The following is a 23,411-nucleotide window of genomic DNA, read 5'->3' on the forward strand; positions in this document are numbered from 1 at the left end:
GCAGGCATTTGGTCTGTGGACACCTTCTGGCTGTCGCAACTGTGAGCATTCATGACAAACGTTCGTGCGGCCTTGTGTGCTCAGGTACACTTGGTGATAATCAGCCCTGGTGTAGCCCGGCAACCCCACTCCAGAGAGAGTTTTACTGCTCACCTGGGCCCACTTTCTTTCCCATGCTTGCTTAGTTGTTAAGGCTAGAAGAGTGAGGAGGGACGCTCTCATGCTGTTCCTGACCTTGTGGGTTCTCGTGAATGCCCATCTCTCATGAGAGGCCTGGCACCCCTTATCCATGTCAGGAGGACTCCCCTCACGTAGACTGACCTCACTTTGTTTGGAGAACAGGAAAGGCCAAGGAAAATGAAGTTTCTTGACCACTAACATATTTATAAACAGAGTCCACCAGAAACACAAGTTGGGAACTTTTCAGCGCTGCCCCACCACCCCGTGTGGTCACTGAAGCCCTGACTTCGGCAGCATCCACACGTGCGCACACTTTGCCCTGCCTGCCGTGCTCTGTGGGCGTCCACGTCCACTCTCCAGCTAACAGACTGTAAGCTGTCCTTGCAGGTTTCACTTATTTTATTTTTCCCTTCTCTACTAATTAAAATTTCATAGAAACTGTTACAGCCACTTTGAAACAGAGGGATCATTGTGACTGGTTTTGCTGAATCGAGACGATTGTGGTCTGGAAGGCGGTGAGCGCTGAAGCCAAAGGAATGAAAGCCTCTGCCGAAGCAAATGGCGCTCTCCCATGCAGCGAACCTGACTAACGACAAAGCAGCTCCCAGTCTTGCTCAGTGGCACTAGGGGAGAGCTGCCCTGGCTTCCCCTGAGCTGGGACTGGTGTGCACTCTCCTCCTCTCCCTCCCCTGCCAGTGGGAATTGTCTGGCTCCAGGGGACCGATGTTCAGTTTTAGAGCAGCTGGAAAGACAGACATGTCCCTGCCCTGCCTGTGTGGCATTTCCTGCCCTGTGCTCACGTGCACAACTCTGGCTCTTGTCTTGTTCTCCGCGCTCTCTCGCTTTGCTCGACCCCTCCTTCCCCCTTTAATGTCCCTGCAGAAGCAGGCTCCCTGCTCACAGCCTCCTTGTAGACTATGCTCCTACCATGCCTCATAGGCCCACCACGGTGGTGGAGAGCAGACGGTCTGCCAACAGGCCCTGAGGGAGGCCCGAGCCAGCTCCTTCCTTGTGGGCTGCGGGGTGAGGAGGAGGGCTGCAGGAATGGTTTCTGACCAGCTGGGCTCTTGCTTACAGCCTTGTTAAAGCATCTGCAGCTTCAGTCAGATGGGCAGCCCTGTGCTCAGAACTGAAAAATAAAACACAAGTACCCATTAAAAAGCCTCCAGAAACACAAAGAACAGGTCATCATTTTTCAGTCAGTCAGAAGTCTGGAAGCCCTGTGAATTCGCTTCATGGGAACTGAGGTGAGGGGCTCTTCCCAACTTCCAAATGACCCCTAGAAAGTTGAAAGTGGCCGGGCGGTGGTGGCACCCGCCTTTAACCCCAGCACTCAGGAGGCAGAGGCAGGAGGATCTCTGTGAGTTCGAGGCCAGCCTGGGCTACAAAGCGAGTTCCAGAAAAGGCACAAAGCTACACAGAGAAACCCTGCCTCAAAAAAAAAAAAAGTTGAAAGTGTTGAATTAGCTTCCTATATACCAGGAAAGCTATTTCATATTTGTTTCAAATTTGTTTCAAACACGTTAGCCTGAACACTCTCCTACCATAAGAAGTGACTTTTAGTGTATGTTTTCAGCTCTCATCTGCAGTAACGTCAGCGTTCAGGCTGTCAGCACATGGGAAGATGGGCTCCTCGGACATCAGCTAGCAAAGACTTCCTTAAAAACTGTTTTTGTTTGTTTACTTTTGTATCTAAGAGTCACCCACTTCCAAACATGATTCCAGGATTCGGATATCGCCTCCTCCCCGTACCTGTGGGTTGAGACTGTTGTCAGTGGCCATGGAAGTGCTGAGTAGGACAGGGACAGAGGGGCAAAGGCAGATGGTTCTGTGCCGTGAGAGGGGCCGGGAACAGCCCACAGCCAGGGATGCGTGCTCTGCCGCCTCTGCCCTTTGGAGCTGGCTTGTTGCAACCTCGGCTTTTCACCTGCCATGGAGCTGCAGAGCGGGCTGTGGAAGCAGCATGGAGTGTGGGCCCAGGAGAAATGTAGGTCTGTGGGGCAGCTCTTCCAGCCTGCACGACAGCTGGACCTCACGTAGATGCAGACCTTGTACTTTCCCAGCTGTGAAAACAGGGCCGCTCAAGCAGACCCCTCCCAGTGCCTTCGGGCCTTCTGACAGGAGGGAACAGGAGAGGAGTTTGGCCGCTGGAGAGTATGGGTAAGGAAGAGTCAGTTCTGATGGCGCCCTGTGTGAACAGTACCCCCAGCAGAATTCTGGCTGAGGATTGAGTCTCTGGGCTGTTTGCCTTCTCTTCCTACCTGCTAAACTAATTCTCAGACTAAACCTGTAAGATCCCAGGCATTTGAAGAACCTCTTTGCTGGAGGTGTGGGTGTGAACCAAGGGTCTCCCTCTCTGTGGTATTTTGGCTAGATGACTGTGCTGTCAGGCATTGACTAGCCTAGTTTTTTGGTTTGGGGTTTTTTTTGTTTTGTTTTGTTTTGTTTTGTTTTGTTCTTGTTTTGTTTTTTTTTCGAGACAGGGTTTCTCTGTATAGCTTTGGAGCCTGTCCTGGAACTCACTCTATAGACCAGGCTGGCCTCGAACTCACAGAGATCCATCTGCCTCTGCCTCCCAAGTGCTGGGATTAAAGGTGTGCGCCACCACCGCCCGGCACAAAGCTTTTTTTGTTTGTGCACATTAGTAGCTTATCCGTGCTCCTGGCCTCTCCCAGGTATGTGCCAGTAGTGCCCCTGCTGGTCATAGCTACCTCAGGCCCTTCCTTTAAGGGTGTTGTGGGCCATGCCACCTGAGCCTCGCTGTACTCCTGAAGGATTGGGAAGGAACAGCAAGTTCCCATGGTGCTTTGTGACCAGCTCTCCCTCATCCTGGCGGTTTCTCCTCATCCTCTGGCCCCTGGCACATTATCTTTGCACTAGCTTCATAGGATGCTGCTTCCCAGGTAGCTTTTTCTACTACCCGCTCTCCTCCTTCCTGAGAATGTGAGCAATGGCCCTCTGGCACAACCCTGAAGGGATGAGGGGTACCAGACAAAGGAGCAGAAACATTTGAGGATACTGAAGTGGACCCAAAGCTACATCCTTCCCTTGTCCAGCCGGCCTTCTTCCTCTCCTGGCCTCTCAGGTGGTTACGCTGTCCCCACCATCCAGCTTTGCCGACCGACTGACCGACTGCTGTGTTCTGCTGATGTGTCTTAGAGAAAGACACCTTGAGGTTTGCAAGCACTGTCCTGAGGGAAACATCTGCACCTCTGGGAGGCTCCACCCTCCCGGCCCTGTGAGGACCACAGGCCTTGAGCTGACTCATCAGGCCATTTAGGGAGGCCCGGGGCTAGAGAGGATGTCCTCACAAACTGCCATGGTAAAGACAACCACGAGGTCGGGCTAGGCATTGTTTGTGTTTGGGATTGCAACGGCAGCTCTCCCAGACACACCTCTCACCCCTTCCTTGTGGCATTTCGGGATCCCATAGGACAGAAGGTTGTGGAGAACTTTTCCTTTCTTCAGAGGACCCCTTGTTGTCTGTCAGCCATTCCTGCATGGCAGAGAAAGCAAGCACTGAGCAGGAGCAGCCAGCAGCTGGGGGCTCCCCTCAGTAGCAGTGACACACAGTCATGTGAGACGCCCATGAACACGGGCCCATTGGATTCAGGTAAAAGGCACCAAATTTGCAAAGGCAAACCAAATTATCACTGAGCAGACAAGCCCTGTCTTCAAGAATGACCAGACTCACTCACTTGCCTGTGGTTGATTTTTTTTTTAAAGAGACAAATCGTAACTGTCTGGTCAAACTGAACAAAAAAGAAAACCACTTTTTCCTATCAACAGCTGTTTATTTTGTGTGTGCGTATACATGTTTGTCTGGGCTTGCCCTATTTCCCGGGGCTAGTGAGGGGTTATATAAGTGAATAATGTTTTGCCTATGACTCATGGTGCGCTCATGGCCCAGGGTTCAATTCATCCGGCATGTCCACCCGGCAGAGCTGCTGGTCCCAGGTGAGGCCCCGCCTTCCTCAGCAGCTGTTCTCTGCTGTCCGTGTGAGAACGTGAGTCTGGGCAGGCAGTGGGGGAGGCCCCTTCTGGGACCGGTTGTGGTTTATTCTGTCCAACCCTATAGATATCCCTATCCATTTACTTTTGGCCAAGTGAGCTGCCCCTGTGCTCTCCATGGAGACCAAGACCAGGTGAGGCAAGAGTCAAGATCAGGTGCTTGTCTGGACATTTATTGTTCAGTTTTCATTTTAAAAAGAATAGGAAAGGTACATTATAGGTTGTTACTCACTTGAGAATTGAGTTGAGTTGAGATGACAAAGTATGCTTTTGTTCTAAGTTTGAACAAGACACCAGACATCTCCTTCAGTGTTCAGGTGAAGAGAGGAAGCCTGAATGGCAAACAAATATCATGTGCTCTCAACAGAGAAGGTGGCTTCCGGTTCCTGGTCCCCGTCCTTCCATGGCTGTTCTGTTCTCTTGGCCTGCCTCTCTTTTACTGATACTCCTAGTCTGTGGAGTGCCATCTGTCCATCCCACTTGACTCTGGCTCTTACAGCTCTTTCCTCTTCCACATTGGGGGTTGTTCCTAACCGCGGATCCTCAGTGTGGAGCCAGTGAGCTTCTCCCCTTTGAAAGCATCTCTTAGACCTGCTAACCTTTGATTAGATTACATCAAGAGAGTCATGCCCATGATGCTGTGGCTGATACACAGCGGGGATCGGTGGGTTTAAAGACGCTGCCTGTAGGGTCTCCCGACAAACAGATGTGGGAGACCCACAGCCAGGGTCAGTTAGCATGGAGCAATGCTGCTTTCACGAAGAAGAAGTCACCCTGAGGCGTGGGCTGGGTGATCATGGATGTTCTCTACAGCCAGTATGACGAGGATGTTTGTTAGGCACCCAGTGTCCACCCAGACACGGAGGGGATTGGTGGTAGGGCTCTGCACTGACCAAGGGAGCCATGAAGACAAAGCGTACAGGAGCAGTTACAAGTACACGCGGCGCTTTTAACTCACTGTGTCCCTCCAATCCAATGCTGCAGCCCAGCCAGCCGTGGGGTCTTCAGGACTAAAGGCTAAATGAGTTGCAAAGGGTAGAGCCCTGCTCCAAGGTCTAATGGAAAACGTTAGTGCCACACTGTCGGCACAGGGTAGGGTATTGGACCTTTCCTGGATTTTTGCTTAATCTAGTCTGTTTGTCATCGTATCCCCCCATGTGAGAGTCAGAGAAGCGTGGTCCTGCAGGCACATTACAGTGCCAGCCATAACCATGCTCTCTGCCCCAGTAGTTCTGCGGATTTCCATCTTTCTACCTGCCTGGTAGATGTTCCTCGGCAGCCCAGAGCAGCACCGTTCCTGATGGGCAGTGTGGCTGTGTGGAGTTGGAGGCACTGGTGGCTCCCCATGGTAGCACTTGGTCTCTAAAATTGATCCCTTCACTTTTCCATCATGCCGCTTCTCTTAGCACTTGGCAGAGTGGAATCAGTCCTCTAAGGCAGAGGGGGAAGCAAAGAGTGACGCCTGCATCTCTGCTTCCGTAAACCCGTGCAGTAATTGTTGTGTTGGGCGTAGCTTTGGATCTGGAGATGATGCCTTGGATTTTTAAGGGAGGATTTTGTTTTAGCTCATGGTTTGAGGGTACAGTTACTTTTGTTGGGCAAAGCATGGTGGCAGCAGTTGCTTTAATTGTGGTAGCAGGAGTATGAGGTGGCTGGTCATGTTTTATCCATAGGCAGGGAGCAGAGAGATGAATGCTATTTCACTGGAGATTATTTCTTTAATACCACACACACACACACACACACACACACACACACGCACGCACGCACGCACGCACGCACGCACGCGCGAAAAACAAACAAAAGAAATATAAATTGAACATCAAAATGTTAAACTATGGTTTTACCTATGGTTTATACAAAAGGACATTATTGAGAAAATGAAAAGACATCTTAAAAGATGGAAGAAAATATTTGCAAAGCCTCCACCTTCTAAGGGACTTGTATCTACCATATGTAAAGACTATTCAGATCAGTGATAAGAAGAACGAACAATGGAAAGTGAACAGAAGATCTGAATAGGTATCTATCCACAGAACATACACAGCTGCCGCCAAGCTCCTGACAGATGTTCAGCATCACTGGTCACAAGAGAAATGCAAATCAGAACCACTCCACACCCACTATGATATCAGCAAGCAGACAAAAGCCAATGCTATCAAGAAGATAGAGAAGAACCACATACCCTCCCTCCATTTGTAGAATGTAAATGTTACAGCCACTACCAGTTCCTTAAAACATTAACCGACAGCTCAGGGGCAGAGTACATGTTTAATGTGCATGAAAGACCCTAGGTTTGGTCCTCATCACTACACACACACACACACACACACACACACACACACACACACACACACACACACCAGGATTACCAATGCCTGTAAAGCTTGTTGGCATGTGTTTGCAGCAGCATGGTTCACAATAGGCAACAGCAGAAATAAGCAAGTAACTGTGGTTAGCTGAGTGAGTACATGGGTGTCGGGCATCTGCAGAAAGAACAGAATTCAACCATCAAAGGAAATAACTTGTGCAACGTGGATGAACCTTAAGGAAACACTGGGAAGTAGAAACATTACGTGGCACAAAAGAAGCCAGACCCAAAGAGCTGTGTTACCTAATTGTGTTCATATGAAGTGTCCCAAGCAGGCAAATCCCTAAAAGAACCACGAGAGGTTATCAGGGGCAGGAAGACGGGGACATTAGTTATCCAAGCTTCTTGTGAGATGATAAAAACATCCTGTAATTAGGTAGTGGCAATGGTTCAACATACTAAAAATCACTATTGTATACTCTAAAAGTGGTTTTAACTTAAAAAAAAAAAACTAAACCAAATGGACAAAGAGGAAATGGGTGTGTCTCTCGGGCAGTAGGTTAAGGGTCTTGATGCCTTGCCAACCCCTATGGATGCTCTTCTGTCCCCTCTTGATTTTGATCATGGAAACTAAATCTGTAAAGAATAGAAATATTAGGCCGGGTGGTGGTGGCGCACGCCTTTAATCCCAGCACTCGGGAGGCAGAGCCAGGCGGATCGCTGTGAGTTCGAGGCCAGCCTGGGCTACCAAGTGAGTTCCAGGAAAGGCGCAAAGCTACACAGAGAAACCCTGTCTCGAAAAACCAAAAAAAAAAAAAAAAAAAAAAAAAAAAAAGAATAGAAATATTAGCTATGCTGGCCTTTCTAGAGGCCAAGAGTGTGTGAGAAATAGAAGCTACTAGAAGTTCTTCATGGAGGACTCTTGAGTTGTCAGAGGAGAAGCACCAGGGCGCCAGCCGGTTGGGTGCAGACAGTACTGGAGTGTTTTAATCATTAGGTTTGCACCCACTTTTTTCCTATAGATGATCTGCCCCCTGCATGGACTGGGGTGCACAGGGCCTCATATATTCTAGGCAAGTGCCCACCACCACCACATTCCCCTTCCTGAAAGAGAATAATTTTTAATGGAGGGATATAACGAAAGTCCTGAGCCAGTGCTTGCTAGGAACACTCGTGTTGTGGTAGCAGGCTCCGGTCCCATCTCCTCTCGCGTCCAGACAGGGCTGAGCCCTCTTCTTGCCTTTGCTCCATCCCGAGGAGGCAGCAGTTGGCACAAACAGACCTGCTGTCCAGAGGGGAGAGAGCACTGAGTGACGTCCAGATACTTTCTCTCCGTGGAAAAAAAATCCTTTCAAGAGACAGAAAACACGACTTCAGTGGGAACTAGTAGTCTGGGGCCGGGCTGAGGGAAGTGCCTTCCTTACATACATGCTGCTCTCAGCCTCCTGAGATCTCATGCAGGCTGATTTGGGGACTACCTGTCGAAAGGTTAAAGTGGCATGTTGGTGACCTTGTTAGTGAGTTTTTCTCTCAGGATGGCTCCTGGTGCTGTGTGCTTGTCTCTTCCCTCTCTGCTGACGGCCCCTCCCCCCACAACTAAGGGCTGCCTCTGAGGAGCACACACTTATTTCCATATTCCCTGTGCTGCGTAACAGGGAGCAGGTGGGTGTGTCTCTCAGTCTCTTGTATTCCTTGCTCACCTGAGGGTTTCCCATGTACTTATAGGGGACAGAAAAAAGGAAGAGGTGACCACAGACAGTGTCATAAAAGTTACCTCTGTGATAACAACTGATCTTGTCATCTGAGAAGCAGAGGCTGAATCCAGCCCCTGAATGCTAGGAAAACCCTCTTACTCTGGGACAACACAGCTTAGGAGGACCACCTCCTCCTCGTGGAGAGCCAGTTGTGGCCCAAACAGCTATGTCACAGAAGAGCCACGACTAGGAACCCATACCACAAGGGCACCCGATCCTCACACACCTATGCACACCGTCTCACGGCAGGTGCTGTCCAGCCTCGCTCAGTGGAATGCACCAGTCACTTCACCCATTAACTAGCAGGTTCTAATCCTGGCTCCAGCAGATCAGTGGTATAGAGCTGATACCTGCGGTGGGGTCACACATACTGCCGTGACACATAGCATGAGGCAGGCTAGACCTTCCTTGCCATAGCCTGTCTTCTGGTACTTGGCAGCACACATTGTATAGCATGATTGAGGCTCCTTTCCAAGGAGACAGGAGGATTGAAACACATGTGCTCTGGGCATGTCCTCCTGTTTTCACTAGCCCGTGGAGGAGTGCTGGGCAACAACTGACCAGCTTCAGGAGAGTCCAGCAGCCCAGGTGCCTAATCAAAGCAGGCCAGACTCCCGGAGAGACAGCCCCACTCCAGAGGCTCCTCAGATGAGCAGTTCTCGGGATGAACAGGCACCTAAGGTACAGCAGGGTCAGCTGGTCCAGCGTTTCCAGCTGTTCGATTCACCAGCATTCTATCGGAAAGTGCTCAGGAGCTGCCATTACCTTCTGTTCTGCTCTGGCTTTGGGTCACTTTTTTGTGTGCGTTGTTTTGTTTTTATCTTAAAGACAGGGTTCCTCTGTGTAGCTCATGCTGGCCTCAGATTCTTGATCCTCTGTCTCAGCCTCCCCATGGCTAGGATTACAGGTGGACAACACTGTATACAGCAGGCTGCCCCCTTGAAAACCTTGCTGTTTGACTAGAAATAGCCCAGAAAAAGCAGCCACAGTGGTAGAAGGCTCAGCTCATAGGACATGTTGTTAGACATGGAGCCCTCGTGTCTTCCCAGAAGCCCTGAGCGTGATGGCAGAGTCCGTCAGAGCTGAAGGTGGTTGTTGGTCATAGTAAAGATAGCAGAAACCTGACCAACAACAGTAAACCTCCGTCACTGTTCCTTCTTCGTCCTGGAGAGCGCGGGTGAGTTAAACACCCCTTGACCTGAGCGCGACACTGCGTGCAGCTCTGAAATTGCAGGGTCTGTGTGCTGTGCTCCCTAGCCCTGCCCCATGGCTGGTGTTCAAGCTCCCCACACAAGGGGATTCTGTAATGCGCTTTTCTGCACTGGCCGCACTTGGGGTGCCCTAGAGGCTAGAGGCTGAAGGGAAAGTAGAGGAGGGAAGTGAGTCTTAAGCCCTCAAGACAAAGCTGTGGGGAGACGCAGCTGCTGGAGAATCTGGGGATCCTATCTTAACACGTGGCACATTTTGCTTTTCAACTTCTCTGACAGGCTTTAAAAGTATTGATGTCTCTCTTGTTGTGAGAAGTAGAATCTTGCACCAGCTTGTTTTGTGTGCAGTGGTGTGGCGCTTCTGGATGTTTCCCATACGTCTGCGTTTGAGTTATGTGGGGAGAGAATCTGGCTGGTCTCTGGCTGCCCACAGACAAGTCGAGGCTGGGGGATGCACTTGTGTAGGCACGCTGGCCAAGTCTTGCAAGGGGCCCATCGTTCTGATGTCCTTAGGGAAACCAAAAGCATGTTTTGTCTTTCTGTTTCCTCCCCAGCTAGCAGCCTCTTGCTCCCGAGCGGGGATGGCTACTGCCACAGCTATGTTGAGGCCACTCGCTGGGCTCCAAGCACACACCAAGTTGACTCATAATTACAGACTGACGCTAGCATGGATGGCGTTTTCTTGAATTGGTGGCTGTGGTTGGATCAGGACATATAGGGCCCAGTATAACTTTTCAAGTAGCTCAGGCATTTATTTTATACTATTCACAGACAGCTTGTGACAGGGACTCACCTTTAGGACACGCTTAGTGACGTACACAGCTCCAGCTGCCTGCTTCATCATCGCTGTCAAATTTAACTGTGTTAACAAATTTAACTGTCATCAAAACTGAAATTTAACTCAATGTCTGACAATAGGGACGAGTTAAAGAAATTCAGGAAATCCCGTGCATTGGAATCTCAGTCATTACAAGTATTTCAAAGTGGAGTATTTACTGAGCAGATATTCCCAATCTAAGCTTTAATGAGAAAGCATCACACTATGTGAGCCACACACACAGACACACCAATACAGATCAGTGCGTTCATCCCAAATTGTGAGGAACGAGGTGATGTAATGCGCCTCTGCGTGGGCATCACTTAGAAAAGACAGTGGTGAGCGTGCTTGGTGGCACACACCTTTAATCTTAGCACTTGGAGGCAGAGATGGGCGAATCTCCGTGAGTTCCAGGTCAGCCAGGGCTACATAGCTGAGACCCTGTCTCAGAAGTTTGTCATTTAAAGTTAGTTATGTCATCTAAAACACCTATCACTGGGACAGGCAGTTGTGGGAAGATACATGCTCTTCCAAGCAAGGGCTGTTCTGAATGTCTGCCGGGCCCAGGAGCATGGCCAGGAGCATGAGGCAGGACAGGTGAGACAGATTTCCTCACCCTCTTCCCCAAGCTGTCCCCATACCTGCTCCTTGGTGCCTCGTGGTTGAAGTGACAATGAGACCGTTCCGTGTGCTGTGCCACATGCGACAAAAGCTCAGTCACAGTCCGCGTGGAGCTGTGCATCCACCAGCCTGCTCACAGTTACCCGTCATGTGTAGGCCATGCCGTCGCAGTAGCTCTGCCCCACCTGCAAGATCATCTTGAGCACGTATCTGGGCTCAGAGCTCATTACCAGGGGACACAAAGCCCCTTCTGCGCCTGTTCTTCGGTGTGGATTGTTGGTATTCCCAGTCTAGGGGACATGCAGACACATGTTCAGGCTGCTGCTCTCTGGGAGACTTAACAGAATAAACAAAGGGCAGGACTGATGTCATCCACTGTTCAGAGGGAAGGTCCCCAGGAAGAGTGTAGAGATCACAGTGTACCTGTCTGGCCTGCCTGTTGCTCATGATGGATGATGAGAAACTGCTTTCTTGTATTTCTGTTTTTTTCTGGCAATGAGAATACTAGGGAAACAATTGCCCACAGCAAGAAAGCATTGGAAAGCATCCCAGAAGTACGTGACCCCATGAGCATGGAGCTCTGCTGAGAGCAGAGGTCATGGAGCAGATGGTCTTGCTTCACCCATGGTGAGGCCAAGCAGCAGCTCCAGAGCCTGTGTCCTGGCCCGAAGCTTCCCATTGCTTAGAAACAGCCTGTTCAAACATGCAGGTGCTCCAGGGCCTAGAACAGGATGATTGGCGATTTCAGACATTTCTCTGTCTGATGCAGCCGAGAGTCCCAGGGCAGTGGAGGCTGAAGCGGTCAGGAGGCTGTGTAATCCTCAGCAGCTGCACACACACACAAGAACCACGCTGCCTGGGGCTGCCACGCTGCCTGGGGCTGCCATGCTGCCACAGGCTGGCTAGCTGGGTTTCCCGGTACAGGTTGTGGGTGGCTCACTGCCAGAACCAGGACCTCACCGCCATCCGTTGTTAGATGTGGTACCAGTGAGTCAGCTTCTCTTGAGTTTTCTGTCCACAGCCATGATACACAGCAGTAATTTGAAGTAGCCTTTGACGCCCATTCTGATCCTCATCCAAACTGCCTAATGGAGAATGAAGAGGGTCTTTGTGCCGACTTGCACTCCTGGAGGAGACCAGCACGTGAGGAGGAGCATCTTCCTGTCCTTGTCCTTTGCCAAAGTCCAGTAAACAGGTGCTGTCCAGGAGGACGGCCCCAGAGTCCTGAAGGAGGCAGGTTCCTTCTCACCAAGAAAAGGCTTGGCTCAGCATTAAGGACAGTTTAACCATGCCAAAGACATGGATGATATAAGGGCTTGTCTCTAAGAAAATACCTCCTTAAAAATCTTTGTGAAGACCTGTATCCACCAGAGTTCTACAGGGTCAAACTTCCACTTCCTTCCATGTCCTCTTACTGAGGACATCTTGAAACAGAAGTTAAAAAAAGAAAATAGGAGGGAAAACAAGATATATTCAGCTCAAAAACATGAAATTCTTTTCGTTGTTTACTTGTAGAAATTAGAAAGTTTAGCATATTGTTTGGTGAAGAAGCTGTGACAATTTTGCTCTTTTAAAAGGTATTTATTTCAGAGACCAAGGTCGGAATTTTAGGAATGGGGCATTCTTTAGAACATTTTTATTTTTAGAGTTTGGGATTTTTTACAAATAAAGTCCATGTGTGATGGTTTATATTCAAAGAGATAGAAACACATTGCTGTCTGAAAATCCTGCATGCCAGTCTGTGGGCTGCAGCTCACCTCTCTCCTTCACTGCATGTCCTAGAGCAGGCAGGGATGTGTGCTCTCCACCCTAGTTACTGGGAAAGACAGTCCAGGTTAAGTCTGCAGTGGACCCATTTCCCCAAGAGTTCAGAAAGTACCAGAGTCACACACACACTATTTCATCTCATGTGACATCTGCCTGTTTCCCCCTAGAACACTTCACTCGTTTGCTTCCTGTCTGGAAGCCAGCATGCCCTTCCTTCCCACAGCCATTTGCCAGTGGTAGACATGGTCTCCAACTTTCCAACTCATGGTTCTCAGGATGAAGCTATAACCTGGAGCATAGCCCCTCCTCGGGGTATTGGTACTAGACCTGCACTGGACTGGCTGAGCTGGTGCACGAACATGGTCAGCCAGCACAAGTCCTGCTCGGGGACCCCCTGATCACTCTGCTGGGACACATATCCTCTGCAGTCACATTCCACACAGGCAGCATCATGAGAGCATCCAAGACAAGCCACCATCCACAGTGGGACTTGTTTCCAGAACTGCCCCGAGGGAAGTCAGTGCGGAGAAGCCAGGGAGCAGTAATGGCCCCTGCTCCATCCTTGGGAGAGCCTCTTCCAAGGGCTCCTGGATATCAGAGATGCCGCGCGGCACTCTGCTACCCAGCCAACCTTGTCTTTCCCGGGCCTCCACACAGGATCTGCACACTCTGTAGACATTGTCAGGAGCACCAGCGCCAGGCTTGCTGCCCCGGAATGTGTGACCTCCAGCCGTACCACTCTGCATGTAGCTAACCTCGCCGGATGCTGTGTCCAGAGCTGTGCCCTGTCCCCAGCCCTTCATATGCATTCGGCACATACATCTCACCCATGACATCGCCATCTTGGGAGCTGCAACAGAGGACCTGCAGTGGCGTACAGCCCCATAAATCCCCAAGGTTCCTCTTGTTCTTTTTCACTGTTTCTGCGGACCAGTATCTTATGCCGAAAAGTGAGAATGTTCTGTTGGTCAGCATGATGGGAATATTCTAAAGGGAACAGCTGCCCTGGCAGAACCTTAGATCTCCTGAAACTTCTCCTGATGCGTAGTTAAATGAGCACAGGAGCTAGAAATACAGGGTCAAGCCAGAGAAGCAAAGGCTGGACACTTGGGTCTAGCCAACACCATAGAAGCCAAAAGTTAGGGAACCTGGTTTGTTGAATCTTACTGCTTAGAATTTCAGGGTCTCTAACGTAGGAGGCACAATGCATTGGTGCCCCAGCCCCCACTTTACAGGAGAGGCAAAAGCCCCACCTTCAAGCAGATAATAATTTAAAAAAAAAAAAAACAGATAAAATGTATCCATTTAATTGGGTTCTTGGTAAGGAATTTAGAGCACAAGTTCATGAGCACTTTCCATGTGTTAGAGCAAAACCTGGCCACGTGGAGCTGCGGGGCTGAGGAGCAGCTTTAGGTTTGGTAAAATTTGCAAGTCCGCAGCCTTCCACTCACCCTGCACTGTGCGGTAAGCTCATGCTTCTTTTTCCAGGTCTCAGGTCTCGCTTTGCTGGACTTCCGTAGCTGCCCCTCCTCGATACTGCCTCGGCAGGGTATCTGAGGATCTTCACATCACAGATGCTGGTGGTTGTGGGGTGCCAGCGATAGGCTTCTGGGGTTTACTGTGCAGACGAGCTCAGCTGAGGGAAGGAGTTGAGTCACACACCACAAACCATTGCTTGGCTGCTTCCAGAAACCCACTCCAAGCTCTGGCTCAGTGAATGTGTGAGGATCTCCCTGGAGGAGCATGCTCACAGTGATCCCGTGTGCCGACTGCAGGGCTGGCCATGGCTCTAGCTTCAGGCATTACCTTCCACAAGTAGTGATGGCAGTTCTTGAAGCTTAGCCATGAAGGTGCCACCATTGTTTGTTTTTTCGAGACAGAGTTTCTCTGTGTAGCTTTGCACCTTTCCTGGAACTCACTCTGTAGCCCAGGCTGGCCTCGAACTCACAGAGATCCGCCTGCCTCTGCCTCCCGAGTGCTGGGATTAAAGGCGTGCGCCACCACCGCCAGGCTAGGTGCCACCATTCTTGTTACCAACTGGTATGTGACCATAGCGGGAGCCTTTTCTTCCAGCCCTGAACTGAGCAGGCTTCCTCTTGCATGTGGCCTTCAGCACACTACCAGATAGGGATATCTGCCTGAGAAGGGTCTCAGCTGCGGTGGGGCTTTGCTTTCTTGGGCTTTGTAACCTAGATACTGTCCTCTTTGACACTAGCCCTCTTGGCTTCAAGTTTCCTTTCCATGTCAAGCTTCTGGACTTTTCCACTACCCTTCTTCCAGGATGAAGGACAAGACATTTCCCTGGGTGGTGTTATTGTCTTGTCAACCGCAGGCTGTCTCCACTCTGCTCTTCTTTTCTTTCCTCGTATCCAGTCTTCCCTGCCTGCATTCCCGTTCTTTTTATTCCATCAGTCTTACGTCTTTTACAGATACGTAGTGAGAAATAGTAGAAAGGCTGTTGGGAGACAGGGCAGGAGCGGGCCACCTCTCAGGGTCCTGCTTGTAAGGGCATAGGTCTGAGAAATGGTCAGCCTTTGAAGAAAGGGGTGCTGGGAAGAGAAACAGTTTCCTAGCCAGGTTTTTGTTGGCAAAGACAGGCACCACGCCACCCCAAGTCCATGCAGAGGCGGCCACCATGAGGCGCAGGCTCCACGGGAGCAGTGTGTAGAACAGACACTTGTGTATCCAGGGAGGCGAGCCATGGGGACCGGGGCCTTTGATCTGAGTTCCAGTGTGCTTTCTTGTATAGCCTCACGTGTCAAATATGAAAGACTTAATATGAAAATAAATGTACTATGTTTGTCTAACCCAAGAAAATGTTCTCCTCAGTGTTTCCAAACACCAGTCTACTGCTTTTCATCTTTTACGAACTGTGCTTTAGACCAGGCTACTCAGCATATCCCTGGCCAACTCATTCATCCAAACGCGTCTTATCTTGCAGCAACTGATCAAAAACAGGCAAAAACAATTCCCCAAGAAACACCTTCTGCCGGGACTTGAGTGCTGCCGACACCATGGTGCTTCTAGAGAGGAGAGGGTCTGTCTTAGGGCAGGGAACAGCTGGAAGGCGATGCAACAGGGGATCATCTAGGGATGATCCAGGTTGGATATGTCTGAGCCCCCCAGTCCAGCCGTCTGTCTGTGGACGTTCCCTGTAGGCAGGCCCCACTGTGGTTTAACCCATGTTTGCAGAAATCTCCTGCAGCCAGCTCCCGCTGTGGTTTAACCCATGTTTGCAGAAATCTCCTGCAGCCAGCTCCCGCTGTGGTTTGACCCGTTTTCGATTTTGCCAGCTTTCCAGATGTTTAGCCCTTCTTTCTCTTGCTAATTCTCTTCATTGCAGGCTCTTCATTTCACCTCTTCCCCTCTAAGTACTTTGGTTTCATTACCTGGGGCCAGTTTGGAGATATCTACTGGGAAGTGAGGTAATTCCCAGGCACCCCAGTGTCTCTGCACATCAAGTCCCAGAGAGAGCACTTCTGGGATTCGAACTTGGGGAGGTAGTTGCAAGGCGTGTAGCAGAGAGACCTGGAGTGTGAGGACAGCAGACACAGGCTCCCTGACACTGTGAAGATATTAGTGCTCTTTTCTTTCTGCTTGTGTGTGATGTACCTCTCACTTTACTCTCTCTGTTTCAGAAGAGGCAGACCACTACAGCTTTGGAACAGGCACCCTATCAAGGAAGAAGAAGGTGCTGGTGACCCTGAGGGATGAGGGTCTGCGCCGGCGTACACACCTCAACATCAGCATGCCCCATGACTTCCGCCCAGTGTCGTCCATCATTGATGTGGACATCCTCCCTGAGACACACCGCCGAGTGAGGCTCTACAGACATGGCTGTGAAAAGCCACTGGGCTTCTACATTCGAGATGGCACCAGCGTGCGTGTGACCCCCCATGGGCTAGAGAAAGTACCGGGCATCTTCATTTCCCGGATGGTGCCTGGGGGCCTTGCAGAGAGCACTGGGCTACTGGCTGTGAATGATGAAGTCTTGGAGGTGAATGGGATTGAGGTAGCTGGAAAGACATTGGATCAAGTCACAGACATGATGATTGCCAACAGCCACAACCTCATTGTCACTGTCAAGCCTGCCAACCAAAGGAACAACGTGGTCCGCAGCAGCCGCACATCCGGGAGCTCTGTCCAGTCCACAGACAGCACCACTAGTCACCACAGCCTGCCAGCCGCCCATGTCCTGCAGAATTTCCACACCGAAGAAATGGAGAGCGATGAGGAAGCCGACATTGTCATTGAGGGGGCTCTGGAACCTCAACACATTCCCAAGACACAGGCTGGACCCCCAGGCAGCCTCTCGAGGGCCAATGGCACCAGCCTGGCCCACAGGCTGCACAGGGACATGGTCCTGCACAGCTCTGGGCGAGAGAGCAACGGCAGCATCCACAGGTTTCTCAGCTCCCTGAAACCAGACCCCCGACACAGCCTGGTCCTCCCTCAAGGAGGTGTAGAGGAGCATGGACCGGCCATCACACTCTAGGGACTGAGCCACTTGGGCAGGCTGAGGTCCCAGACAGACTGTGTGGCAGCAAGACCCATGGGTGGCAAGTGTCGAGTAGCATGTAGTACTATTAGATGTATAGTGACTCCAAAGGGAAATACTTTAAACTTTTATGTCAGTTTTAAAATAAGAAAAATAATTGTGTACTTCATCTTTTTGTTTTTTCATCATTCCTACAACCCTATTCTTTATTTAAGCTTTTGGACAAGAATACTGTCTATTTTTATAGGATTTTTCCACAGAGCTTAAAAATATACATACCTGCACATATTCTGAGCCAGGCCTCAGTGCATGTCCAGAACCTTTGCAGAGTAAAACAAAATACTAAAGTACAGAGGGTATTTTTTAAATTTTTTAAAATACTTGTTTTTAAAATGAAGCTTTATAGATAACTTTTTTAAACTAGTAAAATTCCTGTTTTTAACTAGTTCATGTAAAAATATCGTGTGCTGCCTGAGCGCGCTACCGACCCAGTGTGGCTGTGACAGGAAAACGGGAACTGTCTACGGACGGCTTTCCTCACAGAAGAATCTGTTTTCACATTGTTTACAGCCAGCTCAAAAAGCCCACTGGCCTATACCCAGGAGCCACTGGGGTCCCAGGGGGGGCTGTACATTTGCCGATCTGCCCCAGCCTCCACAGGCAGGCAGTTACTGCCTTCAGCCTCCTACATTGAGTTTAAGAAGTCAGCAACTCTGCTGGCTGGAAGGTGAGACCCAGTGATGTCACATGGGATTAAAAGCCAATGTTTCCGTCAGTGTTTTCTTTGGGTTGACAGACTAGGGCAGTTTTAAGATGTCTGCAGTAGAAATGAGAGACGAGAACCACACCTCTGAAGCCCCACAGCAGTGGGGTGGACATACTTGTTAGCTTTGCTTTAAAACAGCTGGTTGTTTTTCTAAGAGACGAGCAGAGCATGTCAGTGCGTGTTCCTAGCAGTGGTCAGTGGCAGAAATTCTCTCAACTACAACAAATCACGTGGAACTTAATAGTTTTGACAGATCACTCTTCTTAGACCTTCTTAGAGGTGTATTATTGTCTGACCCAATTAAATTTTATATGAATTGTGTTTTCTGTTTGGATACAGTGTTGGCAAGAGAATGGCTCATTTATTAACTGAGAACAAACTGACCCGAGTGGATCTTACATGTAAATACAGGTTTAAAGCATCTTCCCAGCCTTCCAGGTGGAGAGCCCCACCTGCTGGTCAGAGGCAGAACTGTCCTGACTTCATGACTGTCAGAAGAGTTCTGCTTCCCAGCGGTCTCCTTTGTCCGGGGTTTATTGTGAAGAAGTGAGTTCTTTTCCTTTTCTGTTTATTGGGCAGAAGTAGCTTTTGCTGAGGAACTGTTTCCTTGGCCTGTTTCTCAGTTGTGTGCTGAGGATCGCCCACCACTTATTTCTGAGCACAAGGGTAAGATTCTCCCTGAGTCTCAGTGCTAAAAGAGCATACCGTGTGTTGCTCCAGTAGTTTGGAATGTGTTTTACAACAAGTATTACAGAACCAAAAAGCTGATGATCAGTTACTACAAGATTTGTGCTCAGCTAAGCTATCACTTGGTATAGTGTGTTGAATACACTGAGTTTACTACCAAGATGGAAAGTTGTTTCTTACCATGCTTAAGTTGTTTGGCAAATGTGAATCAGTTTATTCAAGGGAACTAAAAAAAGAAAGAAAGAGGTTGTGAGCTGTTGCATATGAGGAATTACATGTGTTTAGCGGATGCCTGAGTGTATTTTTCTAAATAGAACTCTACTCCTACATTTTATTTCTTTTGAAAAAATCTACATCATTATATATTAATTTTGTTTGGTTTTATATATCAGAAAATAAAAACTGTTTTGCTTTTGAGTTTACAGTGTGTTACTGATATACCTCTCAGTTACTGTCTATTTCTGTAAAGAGACACCATGACCAAAGTAACTTATAAAAGCATTTAACTGGGCACTTGCTTAGTTTCAGAGGGTAAAGTCCATGACCCTCATGGCAAGGAGCACGCCAGCAGGCAGGCAGGCAGGCATGGCGCTGGAGCAGTAGTTGAGAAATTACATCTGATTCGCAAGCAGAAGACGGAGAGAGAGCTAACTGGGAATGTCATATAGGCTTTTGAAACCTCAAAGCCCACCTCCAGTGACACCTTCTAGTACTTCCCAAACCTTTCCACCAGGACTGGGCATTCAAATGTGTGAGCCTTTGGGCCACATTCAGACTTCCACATATACTTTAGTTGTGTTTAGAATAAGGAGAGAGTTTGGATGCCAGTGGCAAGGTGACCTGGCCACACAGAAAGGACTGATGGGCATTTTTCAGAGCTTATCGTGTACCATATATTTTTTTCACTTAACCCTTGCACATTCTCTTAAGTGTTGCTATTACTATTTTAAAGAAGAGGAAAAAAATGGACCCACACTCAGGTAGATTGATAGATAATTCAAAATATTCCTTTGAAGTCATTTGGGGAAAAATTTTGAGTCTTTACACAGCTCCCCGCAATGTTTACTCCCATTTGCCGAGTTTTTTCCACTTACATCATCATGCTAACACTACTAAAACTGTAATGCTGTGCTCAGGGTTCACTCAAGTCTCAATACTCTGTATCCCAGAGGAAGCACACATATGCCCTGATGGGAATGGTGCCAGTGTTTTTCAGTTTTTGTCTTCATTGTGACCCTGGACTACAACCTGTCCAACTCAGAGCTGAGGAAACTCAAGCGCCTGCACAGCTGAACCTAGCGGTCTGATGCAGTTGGTGGACAGGTGTCTGCCATACACTCTCTGAGACTGTTGAGTTTCACAACCACTCACACGACGCAGTGTAAAGTACAGGTGCTTGGATGGGAACCAAGGCCACACACTGATCGAAGCATCCTTAGGTACTGTTCTATTGCTGTGAAGAGACACCATGGTCTAGGCAAAAGAAAGCATTTAACTGGGAGCTTGCTGACAGTTTGAAAGGGTTACTCCATGATCATCACGGCAGAAAGCAGACAGGCATGGCATTGGAACAGTAGCTGAGATTAATAATCCTGATCTGCAGACAGCAAGCAGAGAGACTGGGCCTGGCATGGGCTTTTGAAACCTCAAAGCTCATTCCCATTGACACTACTTCAACAAGGCCACACCTTCTAACCCTTCCCAAACAGTTCTACTAACTGTGGACCAAGCACTCAAACATATAAGCCAACAGGGGCCATTCTCATTCAAACCACCACAGCATCCATGTAACTAACCCAGAGCATCGATGCCCTGGGAGCTGACTTTCCACCCAATGAAGTAGGTTATTTAGCATTTTCAGTTTTACAGTAAACGATGCTAGGGCATCTACACAACTGAGGAATGAAGGGTTGGCCCTGCAGATCTGACTGATGCCTGCAGTGTCTAGAACTTCAGTTATCAACATGGGTAGGAACTGTTTAATGTATCACTGGTACCCACTAGTGAAGATTATTATATTCCTGACTACTTACAAATTATCTCCACTCCATTCAGAGAAACCACTAGTGTGTGTTTTTTAAGATCTGGTGGGATGGTCATTTTCACAATATTAATTCTACTGTTCCAAGAATATGGGATGTCTTCTAATTTTTAGTTTTTCTCAATCTCTTCAGAAATTTAAAATTTTTCACTGTAGAGGTCTTTTCCCCCTTAGTTTTATTCCAAGATATTTTTTTGTGGTTGAAGGTTATGTAAATGGGAGTGCGCCCAAGATCTTCCTCAATGTTTGGTGTATAGAAAGGCTATTCATTTTTCTAAGTTGATTTTGTTTCTTGCCACTTTGCTGAAATCGTTTCTAGAATTTTTCTGGAAGAACTTTTAAGATCCCTTATGTGTAACATAACATCTGTAAACTGAAATGACTTTTCTTATTTGTACCCCTTTGCCTTACTGCTCTAGCTAGGTTTTTGAGCACGATATTGAAAAGGGCTGGGAATGATGGACAGCCCACTTTATCCCTGACTTTAATGGGATTGCTTCAGGATTTTCTCTGCTTAGGATAGTGTTGGCTGTGGGTCTGTCTTATATAGCTTTTATTATGTTGAGGTACATTCCCTCCAGTCCTACTCTTTCTAGGACTTTTATCATAAAAGCATGTTGGAGTTTCCCAAAGGTTTTTTTTTTCTTTAGCTATTGACATAATCATATGATTTTTTATCTTTTAAGTCCATTTATTTTATATATATATAATCCCTGCATTTTTGGGATAATAAAGCCAACTTGGTCACAGTGGATTTCCTGACATATGCCTGTTTTCAGTTTGCTAGCATTTTATTGACGATTTTTGCATCTGTATTCATCAAGGGTATCAGTCTGTAGTTTTTGTTCTTTTGTTGTTTTACCTGGTTTTGATATTAAATACTGGCTTTATACATTGAGTTTGGGAGTGTTTTTTCTTTTTAATGATGTAAGAATTAGATATACATCTTTGAAAGGATAGTAGGATTCTGCTGTAACTCCAACTGGTCCCGAGCTTGTTTTAGTTGGAATGCTTATTACTCTTGTCAATATCTTCATTTGTTATGGATCTGTTTAGGTTTTTTCTCTCTTCTAGGCTTAAATTTGTTTGAATCAAGAAATTCATTCATTTCAATTAGATTTACTCTGTATGAATAAAATGCTGATTGGCCAGTAGCCAAGCAGGAAGTATAGGTGGGACAAGCAGAAAAGAGAATTCTGGGAACAGGAAGGCTAAGTCAGGAGAGGTTGCCAGCCGCTGCCTTGAGTACCAACATGTAAGATACTGGTAAGCCACGAGCCTTGTGGCAAGGTATAGATTTATAGAAATGGATTAATTTAAGATGTAAGAACAGTTAGCAAAAGCCTGCAATGGCCAGTTTGTAAGCAATATAAGTCTCTGTGTTTACTTGGCTGGGTCTGAGTGGCTGTGGGACTGGCGGGTGACAGATATTTGTCCTGACTGTGGGCCAGGCAGGAAAACTAGCTACAAGTAGAGGCTTTTTTAAGTATTATCTTACAATATTGTGAATTTCTTTGTTGGTGTTGTAATGGTTCCTTGTTCCTTCCTGATTCAGTTCATTTGGATCATGTCTTTATTTGGTTAGTTGGGCCAAGAGTCTGTCAATTTTGTTTATCTTCTCAAAGAGCCAGCTCTTACATTCAAAGATTCTTTTTTCCTTTGCTTCTATTTCATTAATCTCTACTTTGACTTATATTTCTTGCCATCTACTTGATTTGGGCTTTGTTTGTTCTAGTTTTTACCCTGTTCTGTCTGTCCGTCTGGAGATACGGTCTATGTAGCCCTGTCTCTCCAGGAACTCTATGTAGAATAGGCTGGTCTCTAACAGATTCACCTACTTCTGCCTCTCAAGTGCTGGGATTCAAGCCACGTAGCACCACACACACCCCATTGTTTTTTCCAAATCCTTTAGTTGCAACATTAAGCTATTTATTTGTGCTTTCTGGTCTTTTAACCTAGGCTACAACTTTCCCTCTTAGATCTTTTACTATGTCCCAAATGTTAATTTATTCTATTGTGTTTCCATTTTTATTTAGTACCAGAAATTCTTTTCTTGATTTCTTCGACTCATTCATCTTTCAGTAATGAGCTGCTTAATCTCCATGAGTTTATGTACTTACTAGAGATTTTTCTGCTATCAATTTTATTTCATGACAGTCAGATAGGATGCATTAAATTATCTGAATTTGATAAGGTTTGTTTTGAGGTCTATGTTAGATTTACAGGTTCAATGCAATCCCAATCAAAAATACCCACAACGTTCTTCACAGAAATAGAAAAAGAATCCCAAAATTCTTATGGAACCAGAAAAGTCCCTAGATAAACAAAGCAATCCTGAGCAAAAAAACATACTGGAAGGACTACCATCCCAGACTTCAAGATATATTATAGAGCTGTATTAATAAAAACAGTGTGGTAATGGCACAAACATGTACACCAATGGAATAAAATAGAAGGCCCAAACATAAGTACATGCATCTGATATTTGGCAATAATGCCAAAAATATATGCTACCACTATGATGGCATCTGTCTCAACTTTTCTTTTATGATCAGGACAACCGGATATGGAATATTATGTAGACTCTCAAGAATGGACGTGAATGAACAGCAAGGACATAGCTAGGAAATGTCCAGTACTGAGTGCTGACAAAGGTGTTCAGTTCTGAAGGTATAGCTTTTCAAATCACACTGCTTGCCACCATCCCTAAGAACAGAATCAGGATATCAGCAGTAAAGTGGATTACACGA

The 23,411-nt window shown here is 47.7% G+C and overlaps 1 protein-coding gene across 1 annotated transcript in view; it reads left to right on the top strand.

The window, feature by feature from the left end:
• Window positions 1-19,037, top strand: part of Pard6g (par-6 family cell polarity regulator gamma) — a 68,511-nt gene extending 49,474 nt beyond the window's left edge. Inside the window, exon 3 of the mRNA XM_052742638.1 lies at window positions 16,308-19,037. Coding sequence (XP_052598598.1) covers window positions 16,308-17,164 — 857 coding nt within the window. The 3' untranslated portion in view covers window positions 17,165-19,037. The remainder of the gene's footprint in view (window positions 1-16,307) is intronic.
• Window positions 19,038-23,411: the final 4,374 nt, after the last annotated feature.

The sequence above is a fragment of the Peromyscus californicus genome, unplaced genomic scaffold, assembly GCF_007827085.1.
Source record: "Peromyscus californicus insignis strain IS unplaced genomic scaffold, ASM782708v3 Scaffold_17__1_contigs__length_78620276, whole genome shotgun sequence".
NCBI classification, from domain to species: Eukaryota; Metazoa; Chordata; class Mammalia; order Rodentia; family Cricetidae; genus Peromyscus; species Peromyscus californicus.